This window comes from Martes martes, assembly GCF_963455335.1.
Source record: "Martes martes genome assembly, chromosome: 2".
Taxonomy (NCBI): domain Eukaryota; kingdom Metazoa; phylum Chordata; class Mammalia; order Carnivora; family Mustelidae; genus Martes; species Martes martes.
In genome coordinates this window covers 183,803,089-183,818,503 of record NC_137889.1, presented here as the reverse complement: position 1 = coordinate 183,818,503, position 15,415 = coordinate 183,803,089, and the positions used below count along the sequence as shown (strand labels likewise).

At 39.9% G+C, this 15,415-nt stretch overlaps 1 protein-coding gene across 1 annotated transcript in view; it reads right to left on the bottom strand.

Moving 5' to 3' along the window:
* Positions 1 to 15,415, bottom strand: part of SPMAP2L (sperm microtubule associated protein 2 like) — a gene marked incomplete at both ends in the record, with an annotated part of 47,925 nt that overhangs the window by 15,628 nt on the left and 16,882 nt on the right. Inside the window, 3 exons of the mRNA XM_080796368.1 lie at positions 2,515 to 2,652; positions 6,479 to 6,607; positions 8,515 to 8,580. Coding sequence (XP_080652494.1) covers positions 2,515 to 2,652; positions 6,479 to 6,607; positions 8,515 to 8,580 — 333 coding nt within the window. The remainder of the gene's footprint in view (positions 1 to 2,514; positions 2,653 to 6,478; positions 6,608 to 8,514; positions 8,581 to 15,415) is intronic.

Here is a 15,415-nt window from a genome sequence, read left to right as displayed (position 1 = left end):
AACTCTTAATAGAGAACACACTGTGATTAACAGAGGAGAGGTGGGTGAGCAGAGGAGTGAAATAGGTGAAGGGGATTAAAAGTACACTTATCTTGGTGAACACCAAGTGATATATTGAAGTACTGAATCACTATATTGTATACCTGAAACTTACATAACACTGTATGCTAACTACACTGGAATTAAAGTTTTCAAAAAGAGGCTAGAGCCCATTCCCCTGACCCCCCCAAAAAAAAAAGACAGGAAAACTATAAGCAAATATCTAATAATCTAAAAGCATAGAGGTCAGAATACTTAGTCTAAAGAAAAACTGTGTTTCATACTTGAACAACTCCTGGGAGGTTTTCCATATTGAAATATAAGAGTTCATGTTCATAATAAAGATTCAAGGCAATGAACAAATTCAAGCAAAGAAATCTCCTTAGGAAAGTAGGGAAACAACTTAGAAATACAGAAAGTTCTAGCATTCAAGAGGGTTTCACTTATATGAAACAACAAACTCGGGTCTCTCAAAAAGTGGTGACATATTACTACTGGTTATTTATCCCAAAGATACAAATTGTGATCCAAAGGGGCACCAGGACCCCAACGTTTACAGCAGCACTGTCCACAATAGCCAAACTATGGAAGGAGCCCAGATGTCCATCGACAGATGAGTGGATAAAGAAGATGTGGTTTATGCATACAGTGGAATATTACTCAGCCATCAAAAAACTGATATCTCGCCATTTGCACCGACACGGATGGAACTGAGGGTATTAGGCTAAGCAAAGTAAGTCAATCAGAGAAAGACAATTATATGATCTCACTCATATGTGGAATTTAAGAAATAGAGCAGAGGAACATAGGGGAAGGGAGGGAAAAATAAAACAAGATGAAATCAGAGAGGGAGACAAACCATAAAAGACTCTTAACTACAGCAAACAATTGAGGGCTGCTGGAGGGGAGGTGGGTGGGGGGATGGGGTAACTGGGTGATGGATATTAAGGCGGGCATGTGATGTAATAAGCACTGGGTATTATGTAAGATTGATGAATCACTGACCTCTACCTCCCAAAACCAGTAATACATTATATGTTAATTAACTAAACTTATATTTTAAAAATTAATTTTTAAAAGTTGTGACATTAACAAAATTCCTCTGGATTATATATACAGATATATAAGTGTATAAATAAATAAATATAGATCTATAACTATCAAATTATATGTATATTTTAACTAAATTAGCAGATTTTGTTAAATGAACTAATAAGCAAACAAAGAAATTTTGTGTGAGGAATTGGGGCTCTTTTGCTGGAGTCTATGACGGAAAAAGACCCAAGTTGTCCAGCTCGATCTTTCTATGAATGCAGGAATCTTTTCTAAAATCCATGTAAACTCACCATTCCAGTCTGTGCTTGAATGAGCATTTTCAGGGGTTGGGGTGAAGGTGGCAGGTGACTTCTTCAGATAAACACTTCCGTTACTGGAGAACTGGTCAGAAAGATTTTCCTACACCTAGCTGACACCTGCTGCTCTGTAACTTCCTTGTTCTAGATCTAATTCTAGGATCAACACAAAGTAATTTTATTTTTCCTTCTTCCCTTGTTCAGACACTGACCCTTTCAATATCTGAGCACAGCTAGCACTGCTTCCTTGGTCTGTTCTCTAAGCTAAACATGTCACTTCTCTTAACTATATTTCATACAACATAGTTTCCAGAGGCCTCAGTATTTCACTCAGCTCCTTCTAAATAGTCTCAGATTTATTATCAGTTTCTTAAGGTATAACATCCATAAGTGAACACACACACTTAATGGGTCTTAACTAAAGGACTAGACAATAGTGCTGTTCCATTAATGCAACTTAACATTTTTCCAACAACCACATCACAATCTCAGCTCCCATGTGGAAGTACCACCTAAGCTGTCTTCTAAAGACAAGGAGAAATTCAGCATTCAAAGCAAAAGGACAAACATCTGAAAAGTCATAGAAACATAAGAGAAACATCAAGTTCTACAAATTGCAAAAATTTATAATGTTTCATTTGCCTATTTCCTTTGAACTGGCTGACAATGGTAAGTTCAGAATGAATTTTAGTTTCACCACAATTTGAGTCAAATGTAATTACTGGTGGGGCACCTGGTGGCTCATTCAGTTAAGTGTCTTGACTCCTGATTTCAGCTCAGGTTGTGACCTGAAGGTCGTGAGACCAAGCCCCAAGTCAGGCTCCATTCTGGGCAGGGAGTCTTCCGGAGGTTCTCTCCCTCTCTCTCTGCCTCTGTCCCAACCTGCTCATGCGTGCTGTCTCTCTCTCTCTCTTTAAACAAACAAACAAAACCCACAAATATAATTACTGGTGATGATCCTCTGATTACTGACAAATGCTGCATACAGTTGAGTTTTTACCCTGATCCTCTGAACCACAAGTTGACTTCTAGTTTATGAAACTACATACACTAAAATAAGAAAGATATTGTGAGGTTTAATGAAATTTAATTAGAATTTATGGAGATTATCAAGGTACTCTACCTATTTATTAGATATTCTTTCCTGAATCTGTTGGGCTGTGCCAGCTTCTGGATCCTTTTGGAGGGTCGGCTCAACAGTGCAGGAGAAGGGATCTCCCAGATTACAGACTCTCTACCGCAGCTGTAGTAATATTGAGCCCTGGAATTTACAGAAGAGAAAAGAACTGAGTGAAACAAGTATGAATTCCAGTAACAGTAATTCCTAATGCTGACCACCAACTCTAGGCCTAGGAGGAGGTATGACATTTTACCCCTTTATTGCTGAGCCATTTTCCACATGGAGAGAAGTCAGAAATGGTTGCAGCCATCAAGCTCCAGCTGGCTTCTAATATCCTATTCCAAAGCAGGTTTATTTTCTGTAATAAACTGTGTGCTTTTAAATGACCAAAAAGGGGGCCTGGGTGGCTCAGTCAGTTAAGTGTCTGCCTTTGGCTGGAGTCATAATCCCAGGGTCCTCCGATCAAGTCCTATACTGGGCTACTGCTTAGTGGGAGTCTGCTTCTCTTTCTGGGGCGCCTGGGTGGCTCAGTGGGTTGGGCCTCTGCCTTCGGCTCAGGTCATGATCTCAGGGTCCTGGGATTGAGCCCTGCATCTGGCTTTCTGCTCCACAGGGAGCCTGCTTCCTTCCCTCTCTCTCTCTCTGCCTGCCTCTCTGCTTACTTGTGATCTCTCTCTGTCAAATAAATAAATAAAATCTTTCAAAATAAATAAATAAATAACCAAAAAAAAAAAAACTAATGGAAAGGGAAAATTTGCTGCTTTAAAACCAAATACCTTTTTAGTCTCTCAGAGACAATCATTAGAGATTGCACAGATATTAAAAGGAAAACTAAAGGCTATATGAACAACTTTATGCCAACACATTTTAAAACTTAGGTGAGGGTGCCTGGGTGGCTCAGTGGGTTGAGCCTCTGCCTTTGGCTCAGGTTATGATCTCAGGGTCCTGGGATCGAGCCCCGCATAGGGCTCTCTGCTCAGCGGGGAGCCTTCTTCCTCCTCTCTCTCTCTCTCTGCCTGCCTCTCTGACTGTGATCTGTCAAATAAATAAAATCTTCAAAAAAATTTTTTTTAACTTAGGTGAAATAGGTAAAACTCTTTGAGAGACACATACTACCAATACTCATTCAGAAAGATATAATCTGAAGGGACCTTGTTGCGAGTTCCCTAAGCAACTCCATGGCCTTGCTGCCACAGCACTGGCTTTGTTTGACCAAGCAGCCTCCAGGCACCTAAAACTGACCTTAGCCCCCATCTCACAAGCACATGCCCTAGATACCAGTCCACCGAGTCATAAGTTAATGTACATGCCTGATACGACTTCGCCAACAGCCCTGTGACCAACAGTCTCCCAACTCCCAATGCCTTCCTTTCTTTACGCATCCTTTAGATATGAGTCCCAAGAAGTTACCAAAACCCTGCTCTTTTGTTTGAATTTACCAGTCTGGCCTTGGCCTAGGAAGCCCAAAGCACTCCAGCTGCAGATCCTAATGAGGCATGGGCCCCAGGTCCTGCCTCTCTCTGCAATCTGCTTTAACTTCACGTGTGACTCCTTGAGGCATGCCACGTACTTCTATGATCTGTGAGGAACGAACTTCTCTATTTTCTCTATTTCAATTTCTGTTATGGTCTGTTCGTGAACTGTGACCCCATGCCTCACTTAACAAGCGTTATTTTAACATATTCATAACAGCCGTATATCTATTAAAAAAATAGAATTTATAGTTAAAAACTTGAACTAGAGGGTATTATGCTAAGTGAAATAAGTCAGTTGGAAAGACAAATATCATATCATTTCACCCATACATGGAATTTAAGAAACAAAACAGATGAACATAGGGGAAGGGAAGGAAAAATAAAATAAGAGGAAAACAGAGAGGGAGGCAAACTGTAAGAAACTCTTAACTCTAGGAAACAAACCGAGGGTTGCTGGACGGGCGGTTGGGCGGGGGGATGAGTTAACTGGGATGGGTATTAAGGAGGGCACATGATGTGATGAGCACTGGGTCTTATATGTAACTGATGAATCACTAAGTTCTACCTCTGAAACTAACAATACAGTATATGTTAATTAAATTGAATTTAAGTGAAAACTTTTAAAAAAATCTTTCCACCAAAAAACTCCAGACCTAGATGACTTCATTGTGGATTCTATGAAATACATAAACAAGAAATGCAAATTCTATATACTTTCCAATTGATTCTATGAGAACAGAATTACCAAAAACAAGTAAAGATATTACAAGAAACAAAGACATTACCACAAAGACACTATAAGAAAAATCCAGACTAATACCCCTCACAGGCACAGATACAAAAATTTTAATTTTATTGGAACACAGGCATGCTAGTTTTCATATCTGCGACTGCTTCCTGCTACAATAATGGAGTTGGGGTAGCTCCAACGGAGACTTTGTGGTCAACTTTACTATCTACCTACTTCCTGAAAAAGTCTGCTGACCTTTGACTAAAGTTATAATCAAAAAGAGGTAGAGAAATGGCTGCCTCAATTATCTTGGAAACCAAACTTCAGATAAATAATGGTATCTACACCTTTTTCTATTACTTTTACCTCCCTCACTACTTGTGCTCATTCCCTCCCCCACCCCACAGTCTTTCTTCAAAGAACCAACCAGCAGAAAGCCTAGTTATTCAACAAACATGCACTAAAAGCCAATTGGCAATGGGTATAGATTATTACCTTTACATCTAATGATTAACTAATGGTAATCAAGCCCATGGTGGTATACAAAATCCACCAGAAGCTGCCTGGATAAACAGTTCATGCACAACAATGTTATAGATGGCACATATCCCAGCCTAATACTGCCAATTTTTTAAAAAATTCAAGGGGCACCTGGGTGACTGGCTTGAGTCGCCAACTTTTGATTTTGGCTCCAGTCATGATCTCGGGCCATGGGATCAAGCCCCATGTGGGGGTCTGTGCTCAGCAGGAGTCTACTGGAGATTCTCTCTTTCCCTCTCTCTTTACCCCCCACCACTTGCTCTCACTCTCTCTTTCTAATAAATAAATAAAATCTTTTTAAAAAATGTTTTCATGCAGGGGCACCTGGGTGGCTCAGTGGGTTAAGCTCTGCCTTTGGCTCAGGTCATCATCTCAGGGTCCTGGAATCGAGCCCCGCATCGGGCTCTCTGCTCAGCAGGGAGCCTTCTTCCTCCTCCCTCTCTCTCTGCCTACCTCTCTGCCTACTTGTGATCTCTCTCTGTCGAATAAATTTTTTTTTTAAATTTTTATTTATTTATTTGACAGACAGAGATCACAAATAGGCAGAGAGGCAGGCAGAGAGAGAGGAAGGGAAGCAGGCTTCCCGCTGAGCAGGGAGCCCGATGCGGGGCTCGATCCCAGGACCCTGGGACCATGACCTGAGCTGAAGGCAGAGGCTTTAACCCACTGAGCCACCCAGGTGCCCCTGTCGAATAAATTTTTTAAAAAATCTAAAAATTTTTTTTTCATGCATTAATTTTTTATTTTTAAAGATTTTTAAAATTTATTTATGACAGAGATAGCAAGAGAGGGAACACAAGCACAGGGGAGCTGGAGAGGGAGAAGCAGGCTCCCAGCTGAACAGGGAGCCTGATATGGGGCTCGATCCCAGGACGCTGGGATCATGACCTGAGCAGAAGGCAGACACTTAGCAACTGAGCCACCCAGGCGCCCCTACATAAATAAAATCTAAAAAAAAAAAAAAACAAAAAAAAACTCAAAATCTTGGTAAGCCAAAACATTATAAGATATAACACAAGTTAGCAATAGCTAAATATTAGTCTTGCTCTGGAAAAGGTTTACTGTAGCATCAGATTAGGAAATATATAGAATCTTTAATCCTCAATAATGTTTTTTACTACAGATTGGATAATTTATGGCTTTCAGATAAAAGGGCTGGGTTACGTGTTCCTTTTCCCTAGGGACTCCTGATAAAGTAACCCGATAACACATAAACACTAACCTGTTAGGTACATATCGGTGGGAGACTTCTTTGGGGTGGGCAAGCTCCTCAAGTCTCTTGGTCAGCTGAGTTTTCAAAGCGATCTGGGCGATAGGGCAAATAGGATCTTGATTCCCCCAAAACAGTTTTCTGTTAAAAAGCAGAAAAATCTAATGGTAAGGAATTCGCTACTAATGAACATCTTAGAAATGGCTCATGATGGCCTCCATGCTGATTTTACTTCACTTCCAGAACGATCTCTATTACAGAATTTAACAATTCCCAGTCATTAGAAACAGGTCAACTACTTATACAGTTAAAATAAAAATAAAAGAAGATTGTTTCACCTACTGTCCTAAAACATGGTGACCAAAAATGAACCTATTTTCTGAAAGAGTTCTGTTTCTTCCGTTATATAATTAACACTGTAATGTATAATCAGGTCAACATAAAAGAGGCATGCCATCTACCTAACACTGAGCTCCCGTGTGGGTGAAGCCCCATACCAGGGGGTCAGAAAATAAGACAGGATCAGGGTAATATTAGTAGCTCCCATTTGTGAAATACTGTGGGCCGGCAGTGGGCTACGTACTGACATCAGATCTTTCAGTTTGCACATGGGCATGTTTCCTGAGGAGAGGGTGGGGTGGAGAGAAAAGGGGAATCGGTGAGAGATTCGCCTGAAAAGGCCTCGTGGAAGAAAGTGAAAGGCACAGATTTCTAGAAATGAGGCATATTCCATGTTGGGGTAACTGAGAAATCGGAATCATCAAGTACGGGTCAAGGCATGTTTGGACAGAGGCCTGTTGGGAAATAATTAAGTAACATTGTTACAATGGGTAGGGAAGGCAGAAGGTGTCAGAAGAAGGTACCTTGGTAACCTAACTTTGCCTATAACTGAAATTGCCACTTAATTGAGCTTAACTATTTAAAAGGCCCTGTTTTTTCTAACTTTATCTATATTTTTGTATACAATGTTTATTTCTCTACTTTGCAAGCATCAACCAATCACCATTAGAAATATTAATGAATTAATTAATATTCCCATCCCTTACATTCTGCTGATTCCACTTCTTAAATATGGCTTAAATCTGTCCATTTCTCCTTATCCCTGTTGCTACTTTCCTTGTCCAGATCTCATCATCCCCATCACTGCCAGAGTGATCTTTCTAAACCCCAATCCAATCAAGTCACCCCCAAAGAAAGTATTTTACATAATACTGTAATAGTGAATACATGGCATGCATTTGTCAAAATCCATAGAGCTGTGCAACACAAAAAGTGAACCCTAATGTAAACTACAGACTTTAGTGAGTAATGTGTCAATATTTCTTTATCAACTGTAATAAATGTACCACACTAACACAAGATGTCAATAATGGGAAAAACGAGAGGAGTGCTAGTAATACAGAAACTCTTTCTGTACTTTTGGCCCGTTTTTCTCTACACCTAAAACTGCTTTAAAAATAAAGTATATTATCTTTAAAAACAATAGGAAATCAGGGGGAAAAAAAAAGGAAAAAATTAAAGCTTTCCTCAAGAGACAAAGAAAAAAAGGGGGGGTCCTGTGGTCAAGGCTGGGAGGTGACCAGGTCCTACTGGCCGGAGATCCAGGGAAGAGGTTTGCTCTAGGCAGAGGCTTAGAGACGGTATGTTAGAAGCAGCAAAGTTGAATCCAAAGGATAGACGCAAGAATTTCAAAGTGGTTTTCAAACCCGTCTGCTTATTAGAATCATCTGGGGGCTTTTAACACTCCCAAAGCCTAGGCTGGACTCCACACCAAGTAAATCAGGATTTCTGGGGAATGGGGCCCAGGTATCAGTGTTTTAATAGGTCCCCATGTGATTCCACATGCAGACTAATTTGAGAATACCAACTTAGGGTTAGCCTTCCGTGTGTTGACTTAACTGAGGGGACAATATTGGTTCAGTGGGTCCAGTTGACGACAGAGTGGATAAACCTGGGATGCAAGGTTAGTGGTCAAGTAAAAATAATACTTACCTATTTAATGTAGGGAGCGCGGTCCTCCCAAACAAGACTATGTGATGTTGCCTTACCTATCTGGGATTCCCCATTGTTTTTTGGGCCTAGAAAGATCTTGGATTCTCTTCCTAGAAAATAAACTAACAAATACCAACTGATTAATTCAGAGAGAATGCGTAACCATATTTAATATGGTTGTTTTTATTTATTTTATTATTTTATTTTATTTATTATTATGTTATTATATTATTATATATATTATATTATATATTATATTATATATAATATAATATATTATATATTATATATTATATATATTATATATCATAATAATATAATATTATGTTATTATAATATAATATAATAGTATTATATTATTATTTTTTATTTTATTATTATTTTATTTTATTTTATTTTATTATTTTATTTATTTATATTTAAATATGGTTATATCAGATAACTCCTACTCAAACAAATCCCATCTTGGGGGGAAAAACCCAGAGCCCTATTTGATGTGATCTGAAGAGTACTGAAAGTTCAAAGTATTCAATAATATTGTGGACCCCAAATTCACACTCCTAAAGTCATGATAATATAGAACATAGTGAAACAAAGACAATAAATATGCAATAAAACCAAGAGTTTATTGTCTCCAAAAGACCTCAGATAAAATGCACATTTCATGGGAAAAATTCTCAATTCCCAAACTAAGTTAATTTGCAAATGGCCTGATGGCACTGGATTCTGAGGAGATTGCATAGATAAATTTCAGACAGAGTATTTGGCTTTGGGAAAGCTATGAAATAGGCAAAATACCCTTTGAGTACCACTCAACACTCTTTCTTCCCTACTCTGCTCCTTTGAACCTTCCCTGTCTGTTCCGAACACGTGTGTGTGTGTGTGTATATGTGTGTGTGTGTGTGTATATACACACACATATATATACCTATATGTGTTCCTCCACATTTCCAAGCCTCCCTTCAGTTGCTTAATTTTTTTTTATTAACACATAATGTATTATTTGCTTCAGGGGTACAGGTCTGTGAACCATCAGTCTTACACAACTCACAGCACTCACCCTAACATGTACTACCCTCCCCAACGTCCACAACAGTTGTTTAATTTTTTTATTTTTATTGTTTGTTTGTTTTAGAGAAGGGGGAGGGGCAGATGGAGAGGGAGAGAGAGAATCTAAGCAGACTCCATGCCCAGTGTGGTGCCTTCCATGGGGCTTGGGCTCACAACCCTGGGATCATGACCTGAGCTGAAATCAAGAGTCAGAAGCTTAACCGACTGAGCCACCCAGGCGGCCCTCCCTTGTTTAGAGCCATGTGCATAGTTACATCCAACTTCAGCAGAAGTGTGGAGTATCAATTCCAGGGCAAGCTAAGAGCTTGGGAGCTAGTGTGCCTCCCCCATTTCCCTCTTCCCCTGTTGTAGTGACTCTGGAAGCCATATATTCCAGATGGCATAGCTAATAGAAGAGCCCAGCCATCTAACACTGGACTGCGACATGAGGGAGAAATAAACTTTTACTGCATTAAGTCATAACTGCATTAAGAGCCTAGCGTCTTGTTACCGCAGCATTGCTTGCTATTGTGCTTTGTAGAATTGCTGAATTCCCTGTTTGTATTCATGATCTAATAATTTCCTTTCCTTCTTCTTTTTGGCTTCATTACTTTCCACGATTTTATCTCCTGTATCACCTACTGATATAGGAGATACCAGTTTTTCCCGTCCAGGTTAGGATTACATCCAGTCGGTTCTGCATCTTAGTGATAGCATTTTTTTATTTCGGCCTGACAAATTTTTAGGTCTTTTATCTCTGCAGACAGGGTTTCTCTGGTGTTTTCTATGCTTCTTGCAAACCCAGATAGTATGCTTATGCTGCTATTCTAAATTCTTGTGTAGGTATATTGCTTCTATCTGTTTTGAGCAAATCCCTGGGGGAGAATTCCTCTGAGTTGTCATTTTGTCTAAGTTTCTGTCTTTTGCGTGTTGTGGAAGATGGCATCTGCCCGTTCTCTCATCCCCAGGTAGGGGGAACTCATGGCTGTTCAGGAGGCCCTCACAGAAGAGTGAATAATCTCCCCTCCTCTGTCCCAGGTTTCCGTCAGATCCCTGTCCTCAACCTGTCTGGCCCCGGGCTGCTGGCATGCCCAGCGCCACAGTTCTGTGTTTTATCTCTGGCCTCTGGCTGGGATTCAAAACCCCCAATCTTAAAGGACCCAGCAAGGTGCGGACCTGCTCCCCTCCCCCAGAGAATAAGCATGCCAGACGGGCACCATTCAGTCCCAGAAAAACAGTTGCAGGGCCGCACAGGTGCGTGGAGCGTATGGTGAATGAAATGCAGTGAAGAGTTGTGACCAGGTATCTGCTCTCTGCGCACACCTCTGTGTACACCTGTCCCCGGCTGTGGAACAGCCACTCAGTGATGCCCAGCGGGTGTTTTGTCCTTGCAGAGGCAATATGCCCTCTTCCAAATGTACTCTAGGAAGGAGAACATTCTCTCCCAGAGTAACTCAGCGGATCCCCACACCATGATGCCTTGTGCAAACCCTACGTGCTGCTCTCTCTTCCCCTCTTGGTCTTCTCTCCGAGAAAAGGACTCCCTTCCCTCTGCAGCCCTGTGGCTTTTCTCTCCTCCAGTTCATGGCTCCCAACCAAGCATCTGCCACATTCTTTCTCTCTAATTGTGCGGGCTGTTTTCTTAATCCTTAGCTCCATTTCCTAGATGTTCAAAATGATATGTTGGTCTGGCTGTGTTCAAGGGATGAGGCAAGCTCAGGGTGCCCCTCCTACTCCATCCCCTTAACTCTCCTCCCAAGATTTTATACTTTTGATGGCTGAGCAATATTCCATTATTCCACATCTTTATCCACTCATCAGTCAATGGACATTTAGGTTCTCTCCATGATTTGGCTATTGTTAGTAATGCTGCAGTAAACAACATCAGGCGGCGTGTATCCCTTTGAATCAGCATTTTTGCATCCTTTGGGTAAATACCGAGTAGGGCAATCGCTGGACCATAGGGTAGCTCTATCTTTAACTTTTTGAGGAACTTCCAAACTGTTCTCCAGAGTGGCTGCACAAGTTTGTATTCCCATCAACAGTGTAGAAGGGATTCCCTTTGCCCTGCATCCTTGCCAATATCTGTTGTTTTCTGTGTTGTTGATTTTAACCATTCTGACAGGTGTAAAGTGATATCTCATTGTAGTTTTTCTTTTTAAGATTTAGTTTATTTATTTGACAGAGAGAGACAGTCAGAGAGGGAACACAAGCGGGGGGTGGGGCGTGGAGAGGAGAGAGTGAAGCAGGCTCCCCACTGAGCAAGGAGCCTAATGCAGGGCTTGATCCCAAGACTCTGGGATCATGACCTGAGCGGAAGGCAGTTGCTTAACGATTGAGCCACCCAGGCGCCCCTCTCATTGTAGTTTTGATTTGTATTTCCCCAATGATGAGTGATGTTAAGCATCCTTTCACGTATCTATTAGCAATCTGGATGTCTTCTTTGGAAAAATGTCTATTTATGTTTTCTGTCCATTTTTTAACTGGGTTATTTGCTTTCAGGGTGTTGAGTTTGATAAGTTCTTTATAAATTTCGGATACGAACCCTTCATCAGATATGTCATTTGCTAGTATATTCTCCCATTCCGAAAGTTACCCTTTCGTTTTGTTGATTGTTTCCTTTGCTGTGCAGAAGCTTTTTCTCTTGATGAAGTTCCAATAGTTCATTTTGCTTTTGTTTTCCTTGATTCAGAAGACATATTTACTTAGCAAAAAATTGCTAAAGCCAATGTCAAAGAGGTTACTACTTGTGTTTTCCTCTAGGATTTTGATGGTTTTCTGTCCCACAGTTAGGTCTTTAATCCATTTTGAATTTATTTTTGTGTATGGTGTTAAGGAAGTGGTCCAGTTTCATTCTTCTGCATGTGGCTGTCCAATTTTCCCAACATTATTTAGTGAAGAGACTGTCTTTTTTCCACTGGACATTCTTTCCTGTTTTGTTGAAGATTAGTTGACCATATAATTGTGGTTCTCTATTCTGTTCCCTTGATCTATGCGTCTGCTTTTGTGCCAGCACCACACTGTCTTGATCATTACAGCTTTGCGATAGAGCTTGAAATCTGGAATTGGGATGCCTCCACCTCGGTTTTTCTTTATCAAGATTGCTTTGGCGATTTGGAGGCTTTTGTGGTTCCACACAAATTTTGGGATTGTTTGTTCTAGCTCTGTGAAAAATGCTGGTAGTATTTTGATAGGGATTGCATTAAATGTATAGATTGCTTTGGATAGTATAAACATTTTAACAATATTTGTTCTTCCAATCCATAAGTATGAATTTTTTTCATTTCTTTGTGCCATCTTCAATTTCTTTCATAAGTGTTTCATAGTTTTCAGAGTACAGATCTTTCACCTGTTTGGTTACGTTTATTCCTAGGTATCTTATGGTTTTCAGTGCAGTTGTAAATGGGATTGATTCCCTGGTTTCTCTTTCTGTTGCTTCATTATTGGTATATAGAAATGCAACAGATTTCTGTACGTTGATTTTATATCCTATGACTTTACTGAATTCATGTATTAATTCTAGCAATTTTTTGGTGGAGTCTTTTGGGTTTTCTCCATAGAGTATCATATCATCTGCAAATAGTGAAAGTTTTATTTCTTCCTTGCTGATTTGGACGCCTTCTCTTTTTGTTGTCTGCTCGTTGAGGCTAGGACTTCCAGTACCATGTTAAATAGCAGTGGTGAGAACGGACATCCATCCCTGTCTTGCTCCTGACTGTAGAGGAAAAGCTCTGTTTTTCCCCATTGAGGAGATATTGCTGTGGGCTTTCTGTACATGGCCTTTATGATGTTGAGGTATGTTCCCTCTATCCCTACTTTATTGAGGGTTTTTTTTATCAAGAATGGGTGCTGCATTTCGTCAAACGCTTTTTCTGCATCTACTGAGAGGATCATATGCTTCTTATCCCTTCTTTTATTAATATGGTATATCACATTGATTGGTTTGTGAATACTGAACCCCATATAGTTTTATATATTCCTGCAGCCCAGGAATAAACCCCATTTGATAGTGGTGAAGGATTCTTTTACTGTACTGTTGGATTTCATTTGCTACTGAAAGTAACAAGTAAAGTAAGTCATCACATTTTTGTTGAGAATTTTTACATCTACGTTCATCAGGGATATTGACCTATAGTTCTTTTTCAGTGGGGTCTTTGTCTTAAAATAAGCACTGGCCATGGTGTCAGGTAGGATTCAGGCCTGACACAGTGTGGGCAGATCTTTATGTGAAAGACATGGTCTCCCTATTTAAATGGTGACTAATGCCTCAAGAAGCTCCTTTTAGAAGGGTGGGAGGAGGCATGGCAGATTAAATCCTTAAATCAGATTATCTATTTCCATGTTCCTCTAATTCATTTGTGCTGCTTCAGCCTTTAAGTTACAAAACAACAGGAGGCCAGTATGGTCAGTCTCATCTATAAATGAAAATAACTATATCCATCTCAAAGGGTTGCATGCCTAGCAACTTCTAACCATGAAGTATTCAATAAATTTTAGTTCCTTTTACCTTTCCCTCCCACAACATCTAGTATGACATCTTGTATATAGTCAATGCTCAGCAAATGTTAATTGATTTAAATTAAATTGGTATTTAGTGGCTTAAAATACAAACTTAGGGGCACCTGGGTGGCTCAGTCAGACACTCAGTGTCTGACTCTTGGTTTTAGCTCAGGTCCTGATCTCATGGGTCAAGAGACAGAGCCCTGCGTCATGTTCCATGCTTTGGGAAATCTGCTTCAAGATTCTCTCCCTTTGCACCTCCCCACACACGTGCAAGCATTCTCAAAGGCACGCGCTCTCTCTAAAATACACAAATCTTTAAAAAATAAAGAAAATATAAACTTAGTTTAAGTGCTTATAAGGGAAAATCATGGAACTGTCAGTAAACCTTTATCACTTGAATAGGTTTCTAGACAAAACACAGGTTTAAAGTTAGTAAGAATGGTACCTCTCCTCCATGCTCTTTTTTCCCTAATGTCTAATACTCTGGACTCTTCCAATTTTCCGCCTTTGCTATTGAAGCTAACCTATTTGCTTTTTGTCCCTCAGGACTCTGCTGCTTAATTCATGAGCTCCCAGTCCAAAGTTCTCAAATCCTTAAGGGACCTATGAGGATAATAATGAGAGTCCACAACCTTTAGAATAATTCAAAAGGTCAAGTGGCATCCTACACCATCCACAGTCAGGCTGTAGAGGCTACCCCAAATACCAAATTTGTTTCTGAACTATATCATCTCCATTTTACTTCATGCTGATTGGAGGGTCTGATTATATGTACATCTGCCCTTAATTTTTAAAAAAATAATTAATGTGGCTTGTTTTGTAAACAACAACAAAAAATCTTTCAAAACATGAGATTGTGGTTGTGAGTAGAGAAAAACAAAATATTTTTTGGTGGTAAAACATTTGTGATCAACTATGTAACTGATGTAATGCAACCTGTAAGTCATTCCCGTTAATATCTAGAAACAAGGAAGATACCACCAATTGGGAGGGGAAAAAAAAATCTACATTCTTATTCAGCAGAGGAAGGGCTTCATCAAGTCAGCGTGGCATGAGCCAACTTTCCAGAGAGGATGGCTAGGTGGAGGAAAAAGAAAGCCAGAATTGCAAACAAAACCTCTTATGTACCTCAATCTTTGAACACAAGTGAGCTTCTGGCTTCTCTCATCACTTCTAAGCCAAGGTTTCTCTCACTACCTTTTTTCACTAGCTAAATAAAGTTTTTTTTAATGTATTGTTTTATAGACCAATGACAGTTTCCTCATTTATTCCTATTGACATGTTAACTGAGTTGTGACTTCAACTGGAAATAATCTCATTAACATTTGCTAATTCTTAGTGGAGGTCTGACTATCACCTATCCTCTTCTTTCACTTCTTGTGGATTACATCACCACAAATCCAC